Below are 24898 nucleotides of genomic sequence, written 5' to 3'. Positions count from 1 at the left end.
GTGCTAAAATATATAATAGAAAAAATTTAGCTGAAGTGTACCCCACTATCAAAGTAGTCCTGAGAATTATTGCCACCACACCTGTGACAATTGTGTCTGCGGAAAGGAGTTTTTAAAGGTTAAAAATTATTAAAACATATTTGAGGAATTTGATGACACAAGATCGGCTTTCAGTCCTTGCTATTCTTTAAATCGAAAATGACAGCTCATTCGTTAGATTCTTGTGCTTTAATTAAAGATTTTAGTCTTAGGAAAAACCACAAACATCATTTTTAAATCCCTGCGTATATCTTTTAAGGCATTTATGTACCTTAGTTTATTATCAGTAATAATTTGTCATCTTTGTGTTTGTTAACTTTTATAAATCTTCTAATATAATATTTTAAAACTCTAAATTTATTTATTTATAACTTTTGCATTTCTCTTCAATCATCAGAAATACCTACTTTCAATTCACATACTTTGCACAAAGGACAAGGGCCTTGCAAAAATCTGCCGCCTGGAGCCTTGCAATGGTTAAGGCTGTCACTGCTCCAGACTGCCAATAAACTGTCTGTCTCTCTGTGGTTAATGCAAGTCTGTTTCTGATGGGCCTTATAAATTTTCACTATCTCTGAATGTCTGAGGTTGTTACTGCTTGTTGCAGGTTGAATTATCTTGGTGTCCTCCCATAAACCCCATATTCCTTGTTTTTTGTCATAGACCACTAATAATGTGTTGTTCATATTTTTGTTTACTGTGTATTAATGTCCCTTGATCCTTTTCTCAAGATTATGTGCGATGCCAGTGTTGGGCATTTTTTAGTTGTCTAATCAATTATGACTAAGGACTAATGTTGCCTAAATTAGTCATTAGTCTTGAATATTTTAATTGATGATTGATTAATCGTATTAGTCATGACTAACAATAGGAAATACATTTCGTATCTATGTTTAATTGTATTTAACTACAAAAATAACAATTTTTTTTTTATTTCAAAAAAACTATTTTTTTGATTTCTGAATCTGTATACACCAGGGGTGGCCAACATATGGCCTGTGGACTGGATCCGGCCCATGTAATGGGTTTATCCGGCCCGTGATTAATTTTTCAATATTAGCTACTCAACTTCCAATAATTGGTCGAATGGATTTGCGATACTTCATTTAAAAAAAAATTCCATTGTAGATATTTACAACTTTTGTATTCGTCAGTTATAAATTTACACTATTTGAAGAACGAAAGACCCCACACTCACTGAAACTCATCTGCCATTCTGCCATGTCACTCTGTTTATGCTGACATGTGACGCACAGCACTGCCTGCTGGTTGATGTTTTTTTTCTTGCTTGTATGTTTCTTCACATTGTAAAATGACACTGCGCATGCATCAGGAATTTCTGTTATTTAGCATCATTTAATTTTAATATTTCGTTCAGCCCATGACAAAATTTTTCTTTCCAATTCGACCCGGGGACAAAAACTGTTGGCCACCCCTGGTATACACATATCTGTTATTCGCGATGAATTAGGGGCTTTAATAAAGCCCCTAATTCATCGCGAATAATATTTATTTAATAACAATTTTACAATAGCATTTCCTTGAATACAAAGGAAATTAGTTACTCCAAATTTAATTAGTAGAGTATTAGAATTATATTGTTGCAAACTAAAGAGGGTATCTTAGCCTCTTGCAATTAATACATTATGCAATTGAGAATATTTACTCCATTTGGAACATAACTGTTATGGTATAACTCTTTTACTCTAGGATTTCTATTTTTTTAGATGTTATGCAACAAGAACGATTCTTTTTATGTATATGTGACTGACTGCATTATAATCGACCTTATACTAATTTAAATTCAAATTACACCACTTCTTAATATACATCATTGATGTGGTATATTATTTTTGTAAAATGGACTGTTCTTAATTTTACTTAATTTGTCCATTTTTCAACATACAATCAAACCTGTCTATAATGGAACCCTAACATACTGAACGACTCTTCTACAGTGGATAGGTTTCTGCATATACAGATTCCATTATAGACAGGTTTGACTAATTTATAGAAATTATCTATAACAGTTAGTATGTTAATTGTATGTAGGTTATATTGGTGAGATTATTGGGCTGTAGTTTTCAAATTGAAGACCTAGACATTTCTACTGTCATCCATTGGCTGTCTGTGGACAGACATACAGATGGATGGACAAACAGACATAAAGATGGACAAAATGGGAATGTATAGGTCTAGCAATTTGAAAATTGCAACCCAATAAAGTAAATCATAGTTTGCTGTTTGCTGAGAGGATATTAGTCATCAATTTAGTCATTTGTTATTAGTCATAATTGAAAAATTATTCAACTAATACACAATTCAATTCATAGACTATTATTAAAATATAATTGATGACTAATGATTAAATTAGTCATTAGTCAACTAATGCCCAACACTGGCAGTTGCTCCTACATGGAGAAGTCTTTTGTTGAAACTCTGGTTTTCTGGTGGGATGGTATACATTCCTGGGGTGTTGGAACAATTCTTCATGCATTTGTCATGAGATTGCATTTATATGTCACTCTTATGTTGTTACTCTTGGCTATCCTATGTAACTTTTCAATTTTTGAAAAGTAAAACTTGTAATAACCTAACCAGTTATTTAAATTTTATTTATGGCATGTTTTCTTCTAGTGTATTCTAACAAAGAGAAACAACACGAAACTATTATTATTAATATAATCAACAATATTATGAATTATTTTATACTTGAAATTACATTATAATTTTTTTTTTATTTAGGTTGACGATGAAGAACTCCAAGACGAACCTCTTCAGATAAGGTAGGATTATAATGGAAGCCATGCATTTGATACATGCGACCTCTCTGTTCAGACTACTAGATTTTTAAATCTCTGACTCTGATTCTCTCATAAAAGCTTAATGTGTACTGTACTTGATATTAATAATGGTAAACTTACTAAAATGATATAGCTGTATATGAATTATTAGGCCAAGTTTTAGATTTATAATCTATATATAAGTCTAACAATTGTTGTCATGATATTAAACGGACCTTTTTGTATGTTTCCAGCACCTCCGATATAAATGAGAAGCAAACATTTTCCGCCTCTTTCAAGGGCTTTTTATCAAAGAGTTTTTAGCGAAGCTTTTCAATTTGGAATACTTGAATGATTTTCTGGAACTAGTTCCATTTAAGTTAACTAACCCTCTGTAATTGTAGTAGATTTCCACCCTAGTCTGATTGCTACATACAAACAGAGCATTATACCAAGTGCTCAGTCTCAGTTGCTTTCAAATATAACCCTATGATCTTTAGACTCCTCACAAACACAAAAGATAATTATGATATTGACAGATCACCAGGAGTGTACTCTATATCACTGTATGATGACAGATTTAACAATAGCCTTACATATATAGGATCTAGCAACAGGGCCTGGATGCAAAGATTGGCCAAACATAAATAAAACATTTCAAAGAACAAGACAACTACTGCTCTATCACAATATGCAATGTAGCCTGGAGTGTCTGTAATATGGGAAGAGGTCAAATTAATTAAAAAATATATTTGATAATCTTGAAACCATGTCGGTAATTATTTTTGTCTCTTGAACACTGTAGTACAAACATTCAATTTAGTTGACTAAATCGAATAAACTTAATGATGAAAATTGCCTAGTGTTTGAGTGTTTGTACTACAGTGTTCAAGAGACAAAAATAAAAAATATATATTAAACTCAGATAAGCCGAGAACACTGGAGGCATGGGAAATTTATAAAAGCTTGTAACAGGAAGATGTATAAACAGCAAGGATGTAGAAATTATTTAATGCATGGAAAGCACTTGTAGACAATCCTGTATATGGAAATGTGTTTTAGGAACATACATACGCAAGCAGTTATATGTTTGGCAATATTTTAAATTTATCATGTATGAGCCATAATTTATAATTTTCTGTGATAGTTTATTATGAGGTGTTAAATTTGTTAAGTGTTTGAACATTAATGATTTTGGTTAAGGTAAACATTTAAATTGTTTAAATGTTTACCTTGATAATCGCATTGTTGGCAAAGTAGCCACAATTGTAAATTTTATGATTTTTGTATTCTTATTTTGCTATTTTGTTTTTTTTTTAAATATCACCGGGTTTAGGCGACTTATGTGATCCCTCTGACTTCACCTTCTATCCTTCCCTTTACTCTCTGACTTTTATTCTTCACTCCTTTCATTTCTTTAGGGCTAAGTCTGTCAGTCTTACAGACAGCTCTCTTAAACTTTACTCTAAATAAATAAATAAATAAAAAATTGAAAAAAATGGATGGTTAGTTAATTTAAATGGAACTTGTTTCAGAACGTTTTTCAAAAGTGTTCCAAACTGAAAAGTTTGGCCAAAAACTCTTTGATAAAAAGCCTGATGATGCCTCCTGACAGAGGCCAAATATTTTTGTTTCTTGTGTGTGTAAAACCATACTAAGTAGATGTTTGCTTCTTGTTTATATTGGCTGGAAACATGCAAAAAAGATCAGTTTTATGTGGGGAACTGGGAGCATATAAGGATGTCCCTATATACCACTCATTCGGCCACGGGATAGTAAGTTTTGCCCATTTTGTCACTGGATGGTTTATAGTGTGGTTGTTCATACCGAGAGAATTGTAAGTCCATGAATAAACGTTACAAATATGAACAAAAAAAACTTCTGCATACAATTAAATAATCCTTTATTACTCCCGGAACACGATTCTTTTCTTTTGTATTTACAATAAGATCCCAACTTGAGTATTCCCACTGGTTGCCACTTATTTGCGTACAAGCGATGATACACGCGCGCGTAACATAAAACTTTATACCCGACTTAAAAACTAAACTTAATGACTAATTTAAAACTAACCTTATAGCTATCTTAAAACTAATAAGGAAAGGAAACAGATAGACCTAGGAAAGTAAAGAAAAGATGGAAAGGCAGATAGAAAGTACCCAGGGTCCAAGTTGTTTAGTCAATATCCTTAATGATTTGTGTTCTCACAATCGTGATCTCCTTTCTGTCTCCACTGAACCAGCAGTTCAATGTCTAGGATCTCCAATTCTCCCAGTGTCCTATAGACCCTTGTACCTCTTTCGTTCTCTGGTCTTGGCAGGTCCTTTCTCTCGGCCGCAGTTCCCTTTCTTCCACTCTCTCTCGAATCTGGAGCACTGCTTACGATGTCTGTTTCCTCCGAGGTCCAGCCAAAAAGTGGTCGTTCTTCTACCCTTTAGTCCTCAGGGCTTCCTCTTTTTTTTTGTTCTCACTCCCCCTTAGTTCTTAGAAGGGGTAATCCTGCTTTCCAGCGATAATGGTTAGATTGTTTAGACAAAGAATAAAGGAACGGAAATAAAGTAGAAATGAAGGAAGAAAGAAAGAAAGAAATATACATATATGCAGTGGTGATATTCGAAATATTTAACAAGGGGTTCGCTAGCAGAAAATTTTTCCCTGACAATCACCGACAAACAAAATGAAAGTTTTAGCTATAAATAAATACAATACCTTTTCTTGCGATATATCTAACAATCAGTGGCATATTTGGAACGTAACGAGCCCTGGGTGAAGACCAGGTAACAATAGTATTTTAGTGCTGTCAACCTTTTTTTTTCTTTTTTTTTTAGGCAGAGAAATTCTTCACCACGAAATGGCACTCTTCGTAATAGACAGATGTCATCATCTCTCAAGATACATTATCCTTTTTCTTTCGCTGTCCATAGCCCGACACGTGTTCCACAGCCATCTTGTATTATCTCACGCGCGTGACATTCTGGGATCTCTCTTATGACTGGATCTACTTTCAAGAACTCTCTTGAATCGATCGCGATTAAACCTCGTTTCGGTCGAGATTGAAACGGTCCAGAGAGATTGCACCAAGACATAGTCCCCGACCTTGCTCACAATCTAGATTGAAATGCTCGGTGCAAACGGGGTATAAGGCCCTAGTTTAGTAGTATTAGAGTATAATACGTATATTTTAATATATTAAAAAAAAAAAACAAACCCACTGAGAAATGTTCCGTGTGTTTAACAAGGTTCGGGAAACTGAAAATTTTAACAACAGGTTCGGGCAAACCCGTTCGGAAAACTGAAAATTTTAACAACGGGTTCGGCCGAACCTGTGCGAACCTGCTGAATATCACCACTGCATATATGTATATGTCCATGGTGGCCAAACTGTGGCTCTTGAGCCACATGCGGCTCTTTTCTAGTATACTTGTGGCTCACTGCAAGATACTTAAATTTATACCAAATTTGTTTTTATTTTAATTTTGCTTTTATTATTTTTTATGTATGATTCCTGGATAATATAAAATAAATAATATATTGTTTGAAATAAAAAAGTCAAATTATGGCAATGTTATACATTATTTATTGAAAAATAAATGTAATATTTATTAAATATCATAATATGTAAAAACATTAATAGAAAAAAATTATAATGCTTATTTATCCAAATCAACATTAAAATTGAATATATAATGAATAACAATTTCTATAACGTTAATAGTTTTGAAATTTATATTCCCTTATTGACAATTGAAACTAGGAAACGTTTTAGCATTTTTTGGTTTTTAAATTTAGATTATGCTACTTAATACAGCAATTATAATTTATTTATTATTAAAAAAAATTATGTTGTTTTTTTTATAAATATTTAAATGAATTGCTGTTGAAAAATATGTAAATATGCATATGCGGCTCTTCAACGAATTTTGTTTTCAATATATGGCTCAAGTTCTAAAGAGTCTGGCCACCCCTGGTATATGTATTTATAACTTACAAACTATAAAAGAAACACACACAAAAAAAAAACACAATATGGCTGACAGCCACAATAGGAAAGTTAAAGCTGGGAGCACATGAGACCCCTAGTCTCTTCAGGGTTCCACACCATTGTGGGAGGAAAACACACAAGAGTTAGGTACCTTAAAGGAAAAGTCAAGAGGTAGCCAATTAACACAGCTTTAATAAACAGAAACAACAAGGGACAATACAAAAACTTAACTTCTAAAAGGCTAAACACCGCTTGTCATGAGAGAGAGAGTTTACAATCAAGAGATATATTACGTCATTCGACATAAGTCCCTGGAAGGTGGTAAGATCTGGAGAAGATGAGTTGTGGTGATAGTGTAATGACAGAAGTTGATGAAGAAGACCCCGAATGACTGGAAACTGCCTTTTTATCAGCAATTTTGTCCAATCATTACTGGAGAATTAGATCATCTGACAGGATGCTAAAATGTGTCATTTGGTCCGATGTTATGAGAAAATCAAGATAAGAAATAAACAAAAGAAGCTAAATTTCCCTTTTTTCCATAAAAGTAAAAAGCTAGTTGTTTTGTAACAGGATGAGGATGTCTCTCTTTTATTACATTAAAATTTTATCTAATTTTGATTTACTAATAAAAATAAAGATTTGCAGGGAATGAAGAATTCTTGTAAAAAGGGAAGAAGGCACCTAACAATTAGTCCATACCGTAAATTTACTATTTTACTACTATCCTCAGAATATCTAGTCCAGATCTCCACATTAATATCAATTTTAAAGTTCCAGTATAAGTTTTTATGATTGTTGTTCCAGTATTGTAGTTATACTTCTAAAGTTTTTCTCCTCTTATTTTTCCAGTTTAGTGATATTACAATAATGGAAATTCAAAATTGGTTATAATAATAATAACAACAACAACAATAAATAAAATACTGAAATAACTAATGGTCATTGTATATTTAGTCAAAAGCTCATTAATCCAGTAAGTAACATGAATTTATTTATCAAACAAATGTTTTCGACCTTATTCTGATTGCTTTTTGTCCATTGTTATTTTCTATGCTTTTTGCTACTGTGTTTTTCTCAAAGATGGACTTAACACACTGGATTAAACACAGAACAGAATGATCTTGAGATACACAATTTATAAAATGATTCTGCCTATTTATTTCATGATAAGTATTTCAGACATAATGGATTCTTCTTTGGTCTTAATGCATAGATCCTTTTTTAAGATTTGTAGGCATATGCATACATATTACTAGTTTTATAATAAAAGGTTTCTGACCTTGTTTTGAGTTAACAATAGAAATTACATAGTTATGACTAGGAAAATGACATGGTATGAAAGTGTTAAAATAGTATTTTCTTAAGATTTTATATCAAGATCAGAGTTGTTAGTCAGTCAGTAGGATGTATTATCATCAACTCCCATAAGCAAAAAAAAAATATTGCTTTGAACGAAAAGTTGTTTTAGTTTTTTGAGAAAAAAGTTATATTTTTAAAATAAAAATTATTTACTTCAATGACAATAAAACTAGATATATGTCAAGTAACAAGACACATAAATATTGGGTTGGGGAAAAAGAAATCCATTATTTTAACGTTTATTTCAAGACTTTATTTAATGTGGTTCGGATTGTCCGATTTAGGTCAAATATGCACTGTTTTGTTTTATAATTTGTTGCCATTTTAAAGGTAACTTCATAATGCCTCTCTCATGGAAGCCCTGGTCCCTATTGGCAAAAAACTCGACTAAGTGATTTTCACAATCTTCTCTTGATGCCAATTTTTTATCACTAAGGAAGTTTTGCAATGATAAAAAAAGATGGTAATTGCTTGGTGCCAGGTCCGGACTATAAGGTGGATGCATCAAAACTTCCCAACCAAGCTCCCGGAGTTTCTGGCGAGTCACTATAGACTTGTGTGGCCTGGCGTTGTCCTGATGAAAAACAACTCCTCTCCTGTTGGCCAATTCTGGCCGCTTCTGGTCAATCACTAGCTTCCAATGGTTTAATTGTTGACAGTAGAGGTCCAAATTTAATGTTTGACCATATGGAAGCAGCTCATAGTAGATGATTCCTTTACAGTCCCACCAAATGCACAGCAAAACCTTCCTGGCCATTATTCCTGGTTTGGCCACCATTTGAGCCACTTCACTGTGCTTTGACCACGCTCGTTTTCGCACAATATTGTCATATGTGACCCATTTCTCATCCCCAGTCACCATCCATTTAAGAAATGGGTCAATTTTGTTCCATTTGGCCAAGGCTTCGCAGATGGAAATTCAATCCATCATGTTTTTTGCGTCAATTCGTGTGGCACCCAAACATCAAGCTTATTTTTGAATCCAGCTTTAAGCAGATAGTTTAAAACTGTTTTGTGGTCAATCTTTAGCTCCTGGGCGATGCTATGATGCTAACATGCTGGCCCATTTCAATCATTTCCATGATTTTATCGACATTTTTGATGACGGGCCTACCTATGCGAGGTGGATCTTTAACAATGAAATTACCAGAATGGAATCGACGAAACCAAAATTGTGCATAATTGGCTGTGACAGTATTGGGACCATAAACATCATTCACAATTTCAGCTGCCTGGCTTGCATTTTCGCCTTTATCAAAGCAAAATTGTAAAACATACCAAATTTTCTCTTTGGTAACTTCCATCTTTTACACCCTATAACTCTCAACTAAATCGACCAATCAAAAAACTAACAGAATTTTTTTTAGTACGGAATGTCACTTTTCCAATGAGCACAAGTCTGAACTTGTTTGATCAATACTTTACGAGATATATATCACTACAGCTATCTAGCAACAAAATAACGGATTTTTTTTTCCCCAACCTAATATTAAAATTCAGCAAGAAAAGAAAAGACAGTAGCAAACATTTTTTCTTGTTTCTCTCTTTGAAGGTCTCTAGCCTGATGACGACCATTTAACATGGGAGAAAATGTTTGCAACTGTAAGTTTTTTATTTGCTAGATTTATGTATTTAAGTGTCTTGTTACTTAAAAATTATTTATTTAATCAAAAATGTAATTGTTCTTATTTATTTTTCCAATGTTTCACAAGTTTCTTTGTTCCATCTGTATTAGTTTTAAGTAAAAAAAAATGAATGTTTATCATATTTTATACTTTGAAACTTTATAATTTTTATGATTTAAATTATTTTGTAATGATCTTAATGAATGACAATTGGAAGATATAAAGTCATGTGAAAAGAATGGATGATCTAAAATTTTCCAATTTGTTTTATTTTCTTCTTGCATTATCAAACTGATGTGAGATTATGTTTTATTGAAAGCCATTTCTCATTTGAATGACCAGACGTAGGTGTTTTGATTTTAATCACTCTAATTGCTGCACAGAAGGTATTGGAATTTATAATTTTATTAAGTGTATAAAATATGCCATTTGTATTCCACCATACACAAAGCAGTAATTTTTGAAATGCATAGTTCTTTTATCCTGCCCAGGACTAAACTGCCATTGTCAGTTTCAGGCACAAATAATGATGAAAACAAATGCATCTTAAAACTTTGGAAATCTTATAATGTCAAAGATGTAAAAATAGTTTGACTGCAGTTCTTTATTTTGAGAATAGAACTTTACATGATTATTTTGAAGAACTTGTGAAAATGAAGTGAAGTAAGATTAATTTTAAGAAATCCACCACTTCAACAACTTTCTTCAACATCAGAATTATCTAATTCACTGTTACCTAATTATAAGTAAATATAAATAAATTTTGACTTTTTCCTGTAAAAATTCATTTTTGAATTTCTGATTTTTAATGGTTTTTAATGGGTACTAAGAACTTATAATTGTTGATCTAAGACAAGTTTCGAGATACTATATTTCTTGTAGAATTTGCTAAGTTTGTAAATTTATGTACCACTGTATTTAATTATATTTACACTCTGTTTTAATTTAATCCTTTTAATGTTTAGGGTAATGGATTATGATACTTATAGTGCAAATGATGCAATAGGAAAAGTATATATTGATTTAAATCCTCTCCTAAATAAAGAAACTGGATCTTTAATGTCGGGATGGTTTCCTATTTATGATACGATGCATGGTAAGTTTCATATGAATACTTAATATTCACATAATTAATACAATTTAATTACACTAATATTACTTTAAAAATTTTTTTTATATCTCCAACATTAAAATAGGTGATTCTCATGGAAAAAATCATTCAGATTTCAATAATCTCTTTTAAATTTCTTATTGTGCAAGGAACAAACGATGTAGACACATCTTTGTATAATGATATACATACAGAACATTAAAAATCTTTTTGACTTATTCTTAGAGCTTCCTCAGTTAGAATCTACAGAAATGGACAAAACTAAAAGATCGAATACATAACTAGCATTCTAAAATTAAGAGAGAACAAATTACAAATATAAAAGTTGTAAATTTAAGCAAATACAATTTAAAATTTAAATGTAGAAATAAAAATTTGATTACCAAGATTTAAATTTTAAAAATTTAATGCAAATAATAGAAAAAAAAAGTAAAATTATAATATAATTTACCAACCTTGGGCCTTAAGTGAGAAATCCATACTAACTTTTGGTACCTCTAAGACCTTCCTCAGGTACTGTACATACATTATTTCAAATAGAATCTTTCTAGTATCAGCATTTTTGATTAGAATGTATGGAAGAATCTCCAAAGTATTTGAATTCAAGTGTTTTTCTATTTAAAGTTTTCCTAAATATCTAATGGAGTGTGTATACTCAGTCTATGCAAATATGATCTGCCATGCTCTTGAGATCTGTTTTTCTTTAAAAATTGATGGATAGGCCTTGGTGCTCTGCCTTAAATATTTCTAAAACTTCTAAATTTCTGATCTGATTTATATGGTATGTTTTTTATTAGGGCAGCTTGTTGGAGTTCTGGCTTTATTTCATTACCATTTGCATATATAGCCATGGTGGTGGTTTGCCACCACTTTTCTATATGTCGTACATTCCATAAGGCACTGTTTCAGAGATATTTTCATAAACCCAATGTAAGAGAGGTCTCTGCCAAATCTGTTATCGTAAGCAGAATTTTATATACTCCAGGTTCTCTTTCCATGTTTACTTGGTCTTTCTCATTTTGAGCAGCTTGATTGTATGGGGTTTGCTTGTGTGATGAGAGCATACCTGGAAGTCACCACCTACATCTTTGACTTCAAGAATGTAGGAAACTTTTTCAAATTTTGCATGCTTTTCAACACGTTTGTGAGCAGCATATGTAGTTTTGCCAAGCAAGGGATGGAAGTGAGAAATAAGAGAGAGAGGGACCCTTGGAAGTGATGCATTCAACAACAAGACTAAGATCAATGGTGGGAGTATATAAAATTCTACAACTATACATAATAAGACAAAACCATATGATATAATTGATCAAAAGAATTTTAGATTACATAAACCTTATCTCTTCTAATATTTTCAGTAGCACACTAACTAAATTAAAGCCATTGACTGATCCTTTTCTCTTTCAAAGCTACTTGAATAATTAAAAACTGCTTAAAGCAGAAGAGAGAGAGTTTATATCTGGTAAATACCTTTGATGCTAAATGATGCATATAATAAAAATAAACAATTAATAAAGGAAACAAAATTTAAATTTCAAAAAGTGACTGCCAAGCATTGGAAAGGGTATTGGCATTGCATTGATTAATGCTTGTGGATTTTTTATGAGCTTCGTAAACTTCTCTAGGTGAGAAAGAGCACATATGTTAGAGTTAGGTTTAATAATTTTTGCTTCTTTCCAATTTATCTGCTGATTCTTTGTTGTATATTATGTCCAGTGGCACTTATGTATACAAGATTTGTTGTAAAACATTGGTTATCTGTTGGGATTGTGTAGATGCCTGGTGCAGAGTTATAATCATATGGAAGCTTATCATTTCTTAAAATTTTGAAAATAGGTTATGTTGGTACACCAATGTAAGAGTGTTAGATTTGGCTGCTGCCTTATGCATACCTCTTAAAGTCTGGAAATAATTGAAGACAATTCTCTTTTTCTGGTTCACCAGTATTGAGTTATTTTTGTACTTTGAAAGATTGCAATTAATTATTTTATCAATTGAATTGAACACCTGTGTCATGCTATTATCTTTAAAATATAATTGAGCTCTGCTATTGTATTAAAGATGTTGGTACAATGGGTATATGCTCTTCTTATTAATGGTCTGAATGTACAGAGCTTAATGTGTGTGGGTCCACACAGTCTTAGGGGATTAATACGAGTTGAAAAGTGAGCTTCCTGTATACCTTGGTAACTACTTTCATGAAGATAGACAGATTTTGAGATATAGAGGTTCCTATATGGTAAACAGTAGTAAGTTCGATTGGAGATATGATATTTTATTAATGCAGTAGCAAGTACAGTGCTATAGATCAGTGGTGCCTAACTTGTGGGTCATGACCCTCAGAGGGGTCACAAGAAAATTTTTTGGAGTTGCCAAATCCAAAGAAATTTATTTGACAATAAAAAATATAAGTCTTTTCTTCAACAAGTATCAGGTACCAGTAAAATAGTGAAATGAAATTATATTATTTATAAAAATAGAACTATATTTTTTATGAAAACAATTGTCTGTATTTAGTACTTAATACCTATACTTCGGGGCAACCAGCAGGCAAACAGAGATAGTGATACTGTTAATGTTGCAGCAACAGAAACACGTTGACACATGCATATTTAGTTTGCAGTGCAAGAGTATAGTCACAGCACAGTAAAAAGACTATATCAGACCAACATTCAATTTAAGTCTCTGACTTGCCAAAAATTTTAATTATCGATTAGAAACAAATATGCTGACTTGAAGAAAAAGGCAATCAATATTTTGATTCAGTTTGCATCGACCCACTTATGTGAAGTCAGCATTTCAAAGTTATTTGCCAATAAAACAAAATATCAATCTCAATTGGATCCAGAGGATGACTTATGGCTTGTGATTTGCAATACAGGTCCAAACATAGAAGCAATCATGAGCTCTTTGCAAGTGCATACCTCACATTGAATTTTTATGATGTAAAGTTATTTTAAAAGTATTTTTCATTAGATAAATATTTATACTTATATGCATAAATAAAACCATTGTTTCATAAAATTATGTATTTTATTCAGACCTCTATTAAGGCAGAAACATTATTGCAAATCCCAGAAAGAATTTCACTTTAACTATGTTGATAATTAAAAGAACCTCTACTGTCCATCCCGCAGGGGTTGCAATGAAATTTTACACAAAATGGGGGAGGGGTCAGAAACAAACATAGCTTGCGCACCACTACTATAGATAACTGTATTAGGTATAAATAAAACATTTTTGACATATCTTAATCAAAATAGTTTCTGATGCCTGACTCTCTTCAACTAATAAGATGCAAGCCAAACTTGTTAATGAAAGAAAAGCGGCATTAATTGCAACTATGTATGATATTGCAAGAGATGTTTCTCAGCTACTGTTTATACTATCAAAATGTAGTTGCCAAGCTTTGAATTTGTAATTGAAATTTTGGTCCCTAATTTAAGATAGAGGTTTTAGGAGAAAATTATTCCAGATAAACTTGGAAAATATATTGAATTTTAGCTGAAAATTTATGGGAAAAATAAATTTCAAGAGTGAGGTTTTGGGGATAAACATGTTTGAAATATGTTCAATTGTATTTATAATTTTTGTTATTTTAGATTGCTTGTTCTTATTTTATTTCAAACATTACATTGCATTTTTAAATTGCATCTCTTATTCGATGTTGCTGTTAACTGGAGGAGGTCAGTCAAACTGATTGAAAATGTTTTTAAATTTAATAAATATGTTGCCAGGATTAAAAACTTTGACTTTTGTTTTATCAACACTTTTCTTAGTTTCATAGCACCATTTCTTACATTTAAATTTTATATTTTATTCATTTAAATTTAGAACTTTCAAATTTGTAATTTGTATTTTGTTCTTTTACTTTTAGGATGCTAGTTTTGTATTTGATCTGTTAGTTTGTTTCATTTCAGTAGATTCTAACTGAGAAAGATCCATAAATTAGTCAAAACATTTTCAATATATTAAAAAAACTGGATGTCAATAAGGTGTTTATAAGCAGTAATGCAATGAATAAGTTTTTATAGTATTCTTATTATGAGCATTAAATAATGTTTTTTTTAAAAATATGTAATAGCAATGAAACTGTAAATTTTATAGTATTATATAAAAAGCATAACAGTAAAAACAAATGAGGTAGTGAATTTACTATGAAGAATAAACTATTAAATTAATACTGAAATTCCATGATAAAAATCATTGAACTTCATAGTTGTTAATGAAACAAATAAACATGTATATTAGAATGAGTTGCTCACTATTTCCTACTTTCTTTAGAGTGACTTTCAAACTTATCATAAATGTGCTTTGGATAAATTCACAATACCTGATTATTTAATTTATATATCACAATTGACACTAAAGAACATCATTTGTTATAGCAGAAATTTAGATGCTGAGGTATTGTTGTATTTAACATGTATGTTTTGGTATTATTTAACTGAGAAATTTATTGGTAAATGAAATTGGAGTTATATGCTAATACTATAAAGTAAAGAGTAAAAATTATTATATGTTTTAAAGTGTTAATTCATTAAAACTATATAAACTTTAAAATATTAAGCTTTATCTCAAAGTATCAAATTCAAAAAGATTTAGTTACAAGTAAATCTTTAAAAAATTTTATATATTGCTTATGAATGCATGAATTTATTTCATAGGTATTAGAGGTGAAATAAATGTTATGGTGAAAGTTGACCTCTTCAGCGATGCAAACAGATACAGAGAATCATCGTGTGGAGTTCAGTTTTTTTACAGTAAGTTTTAATTTCCAGATGATGATGATAAATTATGTTAGAAACATACAAATATAATAACTTAAGTGCAGGCAAATTCCGCTTTACTTCATTTCAATCAATGTGCAATTGATTACCATTCTTTGGAGTGCAGTGACTATTTCCCATTTTACACACACAATTATGTGAACACTGCAAGATATTTATTCAGATTTTTAGATAACCTGCATCAAACAATTTTGTACAGAGCTCTGAAAAGTGTTTTGCATAAAAATTGCTAATGCTAGAGGTCTAGGATAGATATACTGATGCATTCAATACTTAAAAATCCAGTTTGGCCCATTTGATGTTGCAATCTTGAGCTCCTTGTCTGTTCTGAGGGAAAGATAGATGTCATACAAGAGGTATCATGAACTCTGTCATGCCAAATGGGTATGGTTCCTATTAGTGAAAAATTTTTCTGCAAGGGCTGTGAATGTACTTGTCTTCATGTGGTCTTCCTTATGCTTTCAGTCAAACCTTTATGTACAGTATGTTCTACTGATGTAAAAAATGGGTTTGACGTCGTCATCTTTCTGTATTATGGGTATCTTGTGCATGCCAGCTGTCATTTTTTTTGGAATGTGATCTTTTTCATTCCTGATCATATCTAATACGGCAAACAGGCAGATGGTGGTAATCTTTGTTGATTGGTTTTTCAGGTGCTTCAAATTAATCAGGCAAAATTTACTTCCATTACTGAGATTTTTGGGTGCACTCATTTTATCCAACCTGTCTTTGGGTTTCACAATGGAATGAATTGTGTTAAAGATATTGGATTTGAGATTTCAGATGAGTTGACTGGGGAAGCCTGAGTGAGTATGCTGTTTTTTCAATGAAGACAAATGGTATTCTGGCTTACTGTCCATTCTTTATACTGGCAATTTCTAATGATTTTTACATCTTCAGGTTCTCAACCTTTTGTACTTCTGTTAAAAGAGCCTTTATCTATTGTTTGGCTATCCTAGACACAGAAAGAACTGAGATATGTTGAATGCATAGCTATGCAACATGGATACCCACTGAAAAATTGTTTGATAAATAAGTGATGTGATTGTAATTGTTAACTAAGGTCAACAGCCAATACAACAAAGAGACCATGGGAAACATGTCAGAGTGATTATTAATTACAACAAGAAACTTGTTGATATTCACAAAATTGCAAAGGCCACCAATGCTAGAATGCATTATTGCAGAAATCTGTATTCAAATTCATTATGCAATGACAAAAGCAACGTGGTAACTTCTAAATCTCTGTTAAACTTTGAAATCATATCAGGAATCATCCCTGATGGGATTTCAAGTTTGACAGAGATTTGGAATATGTTGGAGCCTCCGATAGGTCATTGCTCAGCAGGTTGAAGGAACATAAATATAGTGTTGGAAGGATAACTGGTAACAGACAGCACTAGGTGCATAAGCATCAGAACTGAGAGTTAAGTTTGAGAAAGCATTATTAACACATTCTGCTAATAATCCAGTGCATCTGAAAGGTTCTTCTGGATTATTTGCAGTATGCAATAACCACAAGAGATTTACAAATCAACAAGAAAAGGCCTCCATATCAACTATAAGGATGTAAAGTCTACCTCCATTGCATGGATTTCTTGTTACAGCATGCTATGATCACCTGTTGAGGCTTCCCTTCCAATCTCCCATCCTGAAGTTCATAACAGCTTATTATTGTGGATATATTATATTTTTATCTTAAAATTTATAATTTGTAATAATTTTTCCCTTTGTGCATTGTTTGCTTAACTTGCAATCACATATTGTTTGCAGTTCCTGATTTGTAGGGTTTGTTGGTTTTTAAAACCCGGTTTTGAAGAAATTTATATAATTTGAAAACCGGGTTTTTCCAAAAACCAGTTTTTGAGCCTATACTTAAACATAAAAATTGATTAATTATTTGATGAAAAACATCAACATTTTGACACAAAATCATTTCTGGCATAAAACAGGAATATTGTTAAATACTAAGTTTCATAAAACTAACTAAAAAAACAAAAAATCCTTCTATGCCTAAAAAAGCATCCAATTCTCCCTACAATATGAATCTTGCAACAACAGAAAAACGATAGAAATATTTGTGCACTTAAAAGAATTGTGTTTTTTTAGCTTTGAATGACATCGGTGCTTCTCACATGTGGAATGAAGCATAGTACAGTAGAGAGTCGTTCATCCGAATCAATTGGGGACTGGGGTTGTTTGGATAACCGATTATGTACGAAAAAATATATTAACCTGTCCGATGTTCAAAATTTTCTCTGTTGCGTATTGCTTCGTGTCGAATTTTTGTCGATTTTAAGCCAAACGAAAATTTTTATAATAATAGTCGAGGCTATTGTGTCATTAAAAATTATTTCTTTATTTTGTACAAACAAAATAAATATATTGAAGAATATAAAAACATGAAAATTATACTTTAGAAGTAAATCTAGTATCAAAAACGTTTGATTCAGCACGACACAGTCCGACTGAAAATCGTTCGGATTACTGGGGTTCGGATTAACGACTCTCTACTGTATTGTAAAATTGTAGATCTCCTTAAAGTTTTAGACCAATATGTTTAGCAGCTGATGCCTTAGGATGACAAGATTGCAAATCTTGTTGTCCTATTTATTAACAAGTGAAGGCATATTTGAATTTCTGTTATGTGAATTGAAAAATTTGAAAACTGAAATTAGTTTCAAGTTGTTACATGCTGTAAAGTTACGAATTCAATAGAGAACACAATGGGATTAGTAACACTTTTCTTTTATTTACAAAATCCACAGAACATTTGGACAAAGTCTTCTGGCGTGTTTCTTCCACAAGCTGCAAAATCTGATATCATTACATTATCTGGACAAATATTATTGAGATTATATTAAAAATTATTCTACAGAAGATGACTGTAATGATGAAAACAGTGGCAAGAAATAAAATCAAGCCATAGCTTTAAAAAATGCTATGGAAAAATCAATGCATAAATATCTAAGAACCTGAAGAAGTGACTTTGTCCAGCCCTATGACACTAAAAAAGGAGGTTTTAGTATTAGAGGGTACAAACAGAAGAATGAAAAATTTAGATTTATTATTTAATGCTTTAAAGATGATTAAAGCAGTCAGATTAAACCCCAGCTCAGTCACAAGTGAAAGTTTTTTTCTATTTCTGGCAATTTTGTGTGCAAAATAAAGACATGGTTGAGCAATAGATCTATAGATGTTCTTTGCTTTCTAAAATCACAATTTTAAAAAATGAAAAATAAAATATTTTGTAGGCATTCATTGTTGTTCGTTTTTCTTTAGGTTTTCTATGGGGTAAATTTTATAGTTTAATGTGATAATCTAGTATTTTTTTTGTTTTTTGTAGATTATCAATTTTATTTTATATTTTTGAAATCATAAATATTAAATAAATTAAAAAATTTTAAAATAAGTTGTAAATATTCTTTATCTCTATTTTAGGGGGTGAAAATTTGAAAACCGGTTAAAACTGGTTTCATAGAAAGGTTAAGGTTTGAAAACCAGTTTTTTAAATACAGTAGAGAGTCGTTAATTCGAACCCCGGTAATCCGAATCGCCGGTTATCCGAACGATTTTCAGTCGGACTGTGTCATGCTGAATCAAATGTTTTTGATACTAGATTTACTTCTAAAGTATAATTTTCATGTTTTTATATTCTTCAATATATTTATTTTGTTTGTACAAAATAAAGAAATAATTTTTAATGATACAATAGCCTCAACTATTATTATAAAAATTTTCATTAGGCTTAAAATCGACGAAAATTCAACACAAAGCAACACGCAATGGAGAAAAATTTGAACATCGGACAGGTTAATATATTTTTTTGTACATAATCGGTAATCGGAACAAATCACTAATCTGAACAACCCCTGTCCCCAATTGATTCGGATTAACGACTCTCTACTATAGTCTGTTTTTGTATAAACCTTACTGATTTGTTTATATGCATTTTAAAAGACTTTGAAATGTTCTATATTTGAACATTCATTCTGGATGTAAACTGATGGTCTATTGAATCAGGCCAAAAGCATTTGTTTTTTATTAAAATTACTCTCTATGCTGGAATTATAAGGTATTAAATTATCTTTAACTATGTTTTCAGTTAGTGCATGTCTTGTTTATCCTAATTTTTGCTGAAGAAATCTCCAATTGCCATTTGTTTTGTGAAAACTTCATGCATCATTTGAAGTTTTTTTTTTGTTTTAGGCCTAGAATGCTTTTGCAATCATTGTCACCTGTGCCATGCACTGGAAGGATTTCACTTTTGTTAATGCTAGGTGTGTCTTTGCAGAGTTTGGCACAAGTTTGATGTACAGTATTCTTCTCTTGCTTCCTTTTGTCCACATCTCAGGCTACCAAGATGCTTTTGCACAGCACTGTCAAAATTTGCAAACATCAATCTCATGGAAAACCAGAACGATAGAACTTAAGATGATTTTTTTATTTATTTTAGTATTTATGGGTTAAATATTCTGACAATATGGTGGAAAGTTGCAGACAATGGTTTATTTTTTTTTTTTTTTTTTGATTTTGACATGCAGCAAGCAATCTGGGTAATACTAAGAAAGTGAAGTAAGTGCAGGTGGTGGGAATTTTTTGAATTCATTTCAAATTATCATGCATTAAGCATTATTTGTCCACTGGAGCAACCAAATTATTTTTTCAGATTTAAAAAAATTAATAATATGGGGAAAATGTTGATTAAGACAATAATTTTTAAAGATTGATGTGATAGAATGATGGTCTGAGGAAACATCCAATGATTGCCGAAATGATTGGGCTACAATTTGGATAATTAAATAATAAAAAATAAATCACTTACTGGAATATAGAGAGGAGGCATTAGGTGCCATCTCTTAACTAAATTATTAATTATAATTTTAATAATTTATTAAATAATTTTAGAGCCTTCTGGAAGAAAAGAACTAACCCAGACAGGGCTTGAACCTGCAACCTCTGCTTGCTGTGCAGTGTGCTTGCCAGATCTGAGGACTGATAGCGGCAGGAAAGAATAATGTTGTTTTTATATGGGGCTAGTTTCTGGGACTAAATACATAGGATATGCCATAAGTTTTTGACATGTTGATTGTGCTGCTAAAAGTTCAGTCCTGAATGGCAAGTTGAGCAAGTGGTCTGGAGTGGATAGATGCATTGTCATATAATGGACACACATTTGTTAATTTTCCTTGTCATTTTTAGTGTATCTTTGCATTTAACTGATGTAATAACATTGGATAGTATTTTGTGTTTACAGTAACATAGTAACTTAGTATTTCTTTCTTTAAAGTCCACCATCAATATGCCTTTACAATCCCAAAAATGATGGCCATTATTTTCATGGTTGATGGCAACACTTTAGCCGTTTTGGGACTCCCATGGTCTAATTATGACCCCTTTTCCCTATAACAATAGATTTCAAAAAATTAACTCTGCCTGTTTGATAAAGGTAAAAAGTTAGCTGTACATTTTACATGCTTTTGCTATTGAACAGCAGAAAGAATTTGGGAACCCATCTTGTGCTTATTTTGCTTGTGCCTAGATGCTCATGAAGTGTATGCCGAACACTCATGCCAGATAGAGTAGGCATTGCTATCATTTCTTCCACTTTCAATTGGGAATCCAAAAGTATCACATCCTCTACCACATCAATTTTCTCTGAGGTTATTGCATCTGTTAGGAAACCGGATCTCACATCATCTTCAAGGGATTCTTGTCCTAATTGAAAACATTTAGCCTATTCTTTGACAGTGGTATATGATGGCAAAGCTTCCCCATACACATGATCCAAGCATTGCTTGATTTCCATGGGTACTTTCTTACAAACGAAAGACAACTTAATAACTGCCCAATACACTAGTTTAAAACCTGCTGCTATGTTGTAAGTCCACTATGACTAACCTTTTAGAGTATTACAGCCACTAAATTTTGCATCAAACACTAAGACATGAAACTTATTTATTGTCTCAACATGTCCTTCAGTCATGATCAGTAGGTGGGTTAAGTGGTGATTCCTACATAAGTCAGACAATGTACAGGTAGGCCTCCTACAACGCAGTAGATACGTTCCTTGAAAATACCACGTTGTGGGAAATCGCATTATAGGAGACACCAACTTAATGCAAAAACTGGGATTCAGTTCTAAAAAGAGAAAAACTGCCTTTTATGGTGTAACATTTTTATCATTTTTTAAATTTATGTACATAAAAAGCTTAAATAAAATTCAACATCATATAAAAACTAAAAAGATTATGATTTCAAGTCAAAATCAAAAAGAAACATAATGTTATGCTCAAATTCAGTCCTCATCGTCACTTATTATAGTTGTTCGAGAATGTTTGACTGGCCTTATTTCAAGATCTGAGCTTGTTTCATCAAGTTCCACTGCACTTATGTGATCCGTTGCGATTTTTCTGTTATGTGAAAGATAATTTGTTTCTAAATACCCTAAACCGCGTTGTAAGAAAATTTCTGCATTTTTCCAACCGCGTTGGAGCGAAAACGCATTGTAAAGGTACCGCGTTGTAGGAGGCCTACCTGTATTTGGGAAAAGTGAAGATAGTAGGGATGATTCAACAAGGAGGATACTTCTAATAAATTTTCTGTTATTAAATAAAAGAATTTATTACACTAAATTAAAGGATTTGGACTAAGTATTTATTTTTAATTTGATATTTAATTTTTAATTTAGGTAATACCATTCCAAATACTTACAAAGCACAAGCAATTCTGGGATTTGTTGAAGAACTCGTAGTAAATGATGATCCAGAATATCAGTGGATAGATAAAATTAGAACACCAAGAGCATCAAATGAAGCAAGACAGACATTATTTTCTAAGTTGTCAGGTAACATTTATTTATATGGATTCAATTTAATGTTTAAGAATTATTTAGCATTTTTAAAAAAATGTGAGAGGAAAACATTGTTTTTATAATTGAATTAGAAAAATGTTTTTGGTTGCATTAAAATGAAATAATTGAGGTAAAAGCAACTGATAAAAACGTCAAAATGCTTGCATGAATTTTATGAAAATTGTGTATTAGATACAATTTTCAGAAAATTATTTTCAAAGCTTTTCAGGAAATTATTTTGTTTTCAAAACTGCAGAAGAAAAGTTACAAGTTAATATGTTTTTAGTAAAAACATTTTCATAAACATTTCATTATCAGCTCATTATTCAAAAAAGAAATACACTCAATTCTATTTTTACACAATAGGTGCATTTCTGAAGAATATGTGTAAAAAAAAAATAGAAATGATACATGTAATTAGGGATATTCCCCACAAATTTCTTTTCTATTTGGAACCAAAAACAACAACATGAATTTGACTAAACAAGGCAAGTCCACATACACTATAATACGAAACAAATTTAGTTTTTTAGAATTTGGGTCAATTGTGTTAAATCAAAACAAATAGGTTCTTGTCAATTGTGTATTCGTGTTCCTTGATTCTTTATTCCAGATTATGCTTAGAGGAGTTTTGATGCAAAACAATGGTTTTCTACTAGGATGGAATATATCTGGAAAGTGGTGTTGCAATCATATGGTGCTCACTAGAGTTCAAAGATTTTGCTTTTTTGGAATTTTTATATGTATTAGTTATTAAAGTGAGAAGGTAAATAAAATGAATTTTTGTTTTCAGGAGAAGTACAAAGAAAGATTGGACTGAAGGCATTAGAATTAGGTGGAAATGCTGTTGTTGGGTGAGATGTCTTTATTATTCAGTAATGTAAATTAATTAAAATTGATGTGAATTACTAGAATTAAAAGTACTGATAACTTGCATCAATTAGTACAGTAGACTCCCCCCATAACATGGGTTCATATAAGACGGATTTGTATAACACGGCGGAAAAATTGCGATCATGTTTGTATAACATGCTAAAAGAGGCTCGTATAACACGGTAAAAGAATGAGACAGATTGTCATGGCCGACTCGTGTCTCAACAGGATTGGTCAAATCTGGACCAATAGTGGACATTGCACAAACTGTTGAGTTTAAATGAGCAGCAGACCTACTAAAAAAACGTTTATTATTCAATGGCCATGAAAATTATATTTTTATTAATGATGTCTCCAAAGTTAAGTTATTTTTCTGCAAAAAATTCGCTGATCAGGAAACATGCGCCAGCCATTCAATGAGCTGCTCTGTGACGAAAACAAGCTTAAGCAATGGGGTCTTCAAACGGTGCGCACTTGGTAAGTATTCCTGTAATTTTTTGTTCATAGCATAGTTTATGTGGATTATCCCCAAAAAATTATACGTGTTTTGGAAATGTTTGAGTCAAATTAGTCTAGAATCAATTAATTTTATGGAAGAAAACCTTTCAAACAGCTGTACCCCCTAAACTGCACAAGTGCCGGGCTGTGAACGGCTCATGTATTTGTAAAATCTAAGTGACTTGTACAACACGGAATTCGGGTAACACGGAACGTATTTACCGTGTTATAGGAGGGGGTCTACTGTACTAAAAGTAGAATTACAGTGGTGTCTTGTACTTGGAACTTAATTCATAACAGGAAATTAAACTTTGAATTGTTTTGAAGTCTGAATCAGTTTTTTCCATTAGAAATAATGGAAAGTGAATTAATCCATTCCCAGACCCTAAACAATACAATTTCGATAAACTTAAAACGTCAAATACACATAATTTAAGGTGAAACTAAAACAATTAAATACCTTAAATACTAAATTAAAACAAAAAATAAAATGTCTAAATACTGTATAATGAAATGAAAATTGCATTTAACTGGTTTCACACCATCAACTTCTACATCATAACCTTGGCTGCCAGATCTGTTCACATGTACTGCTTTCGTGCTTTGTGGTAAGTTTTTTTTACATCAAATGTCGATATTCCAACCTTCCTCCTAGGCTTTGTTGCTTCCATACATTTCTTGGATGATATGGTTAATAAGTAAAGGTTATGCTGGATTGGACAGAATGTTTTTGCATATTTTGTTAGCTGTGCAGAAGACATCTGTTCTTTGCACACCTAATGAAAGACGGGGTTGTGAATGACATTGGCATTTGCCCAAGCACTGTCATCAAGACTATTAAACAAGCAAATTTTAAAGTTTTGCAGTATTATTTACAGAAAACTGAGTTACAGTACATTTATTGCTATATAGGTAACTGACTGCATTATTGCAAAGGCAGGAGACTGGATAAGGTTTCTGAAAATAAGACTGTGAAACCGAA

General features: G+C 31.7%; 1 protein-coding gene across 2 annotated transcripts in view; it reads left to right on the top strand.

The window, feature by feature from the left end:
* LOC136975644 (C2 domain-containing protein 5) overlaps positions 1 to 24898 on the top strand; it is a 214485-nt gene that overhangs the window by 21195 nt on the left and 168392 nt on the right. For both annotated transcript variants that reach the window (XM_067270731.1, XM_067270732.1), the window contains exons 4-8: positions 2785 to 2825; positions 10757 to 10887; positions 15570 to 15665; positions 22384 to 22539; positions 23339 to 23399. In XM_067270731.1, coding sequence (XP_067126832.1) covers positions 2785 to 2825; positions 10757 to 10887; positions 15570 to 15665; positions 22384 to 22539; positions 23339 to 23399 — 485 coding nt within the window. The remainder of the gene's footprint in view (positions 1 to 2784; positions 2826 to 10756; positions 10888 to 15569; positions 15666 to 22383; positions 22540 to 23338; positions 23400 to 24898) is intronic.

The sequence above is a fragment of the Centruroides vittatus genome, unplaced genomic scaffold, assembly GCF_030686945.1.
Source record: "Centruroides vittatus isolate TY-2023 unplaced genomic scaffold, ASM3068694v2 contig_377, whole genome shotgun sequence".
NCBI classification, from domain to species: Eukaryota; Metazoa; Arthropoda; class Arachnida; order Scorpiones; family Buthidae; genus Centruroides; species Centruroides vittatus.
This window is presented reverse-complemented; position numbering and strand designations above follow the sequence as displayed.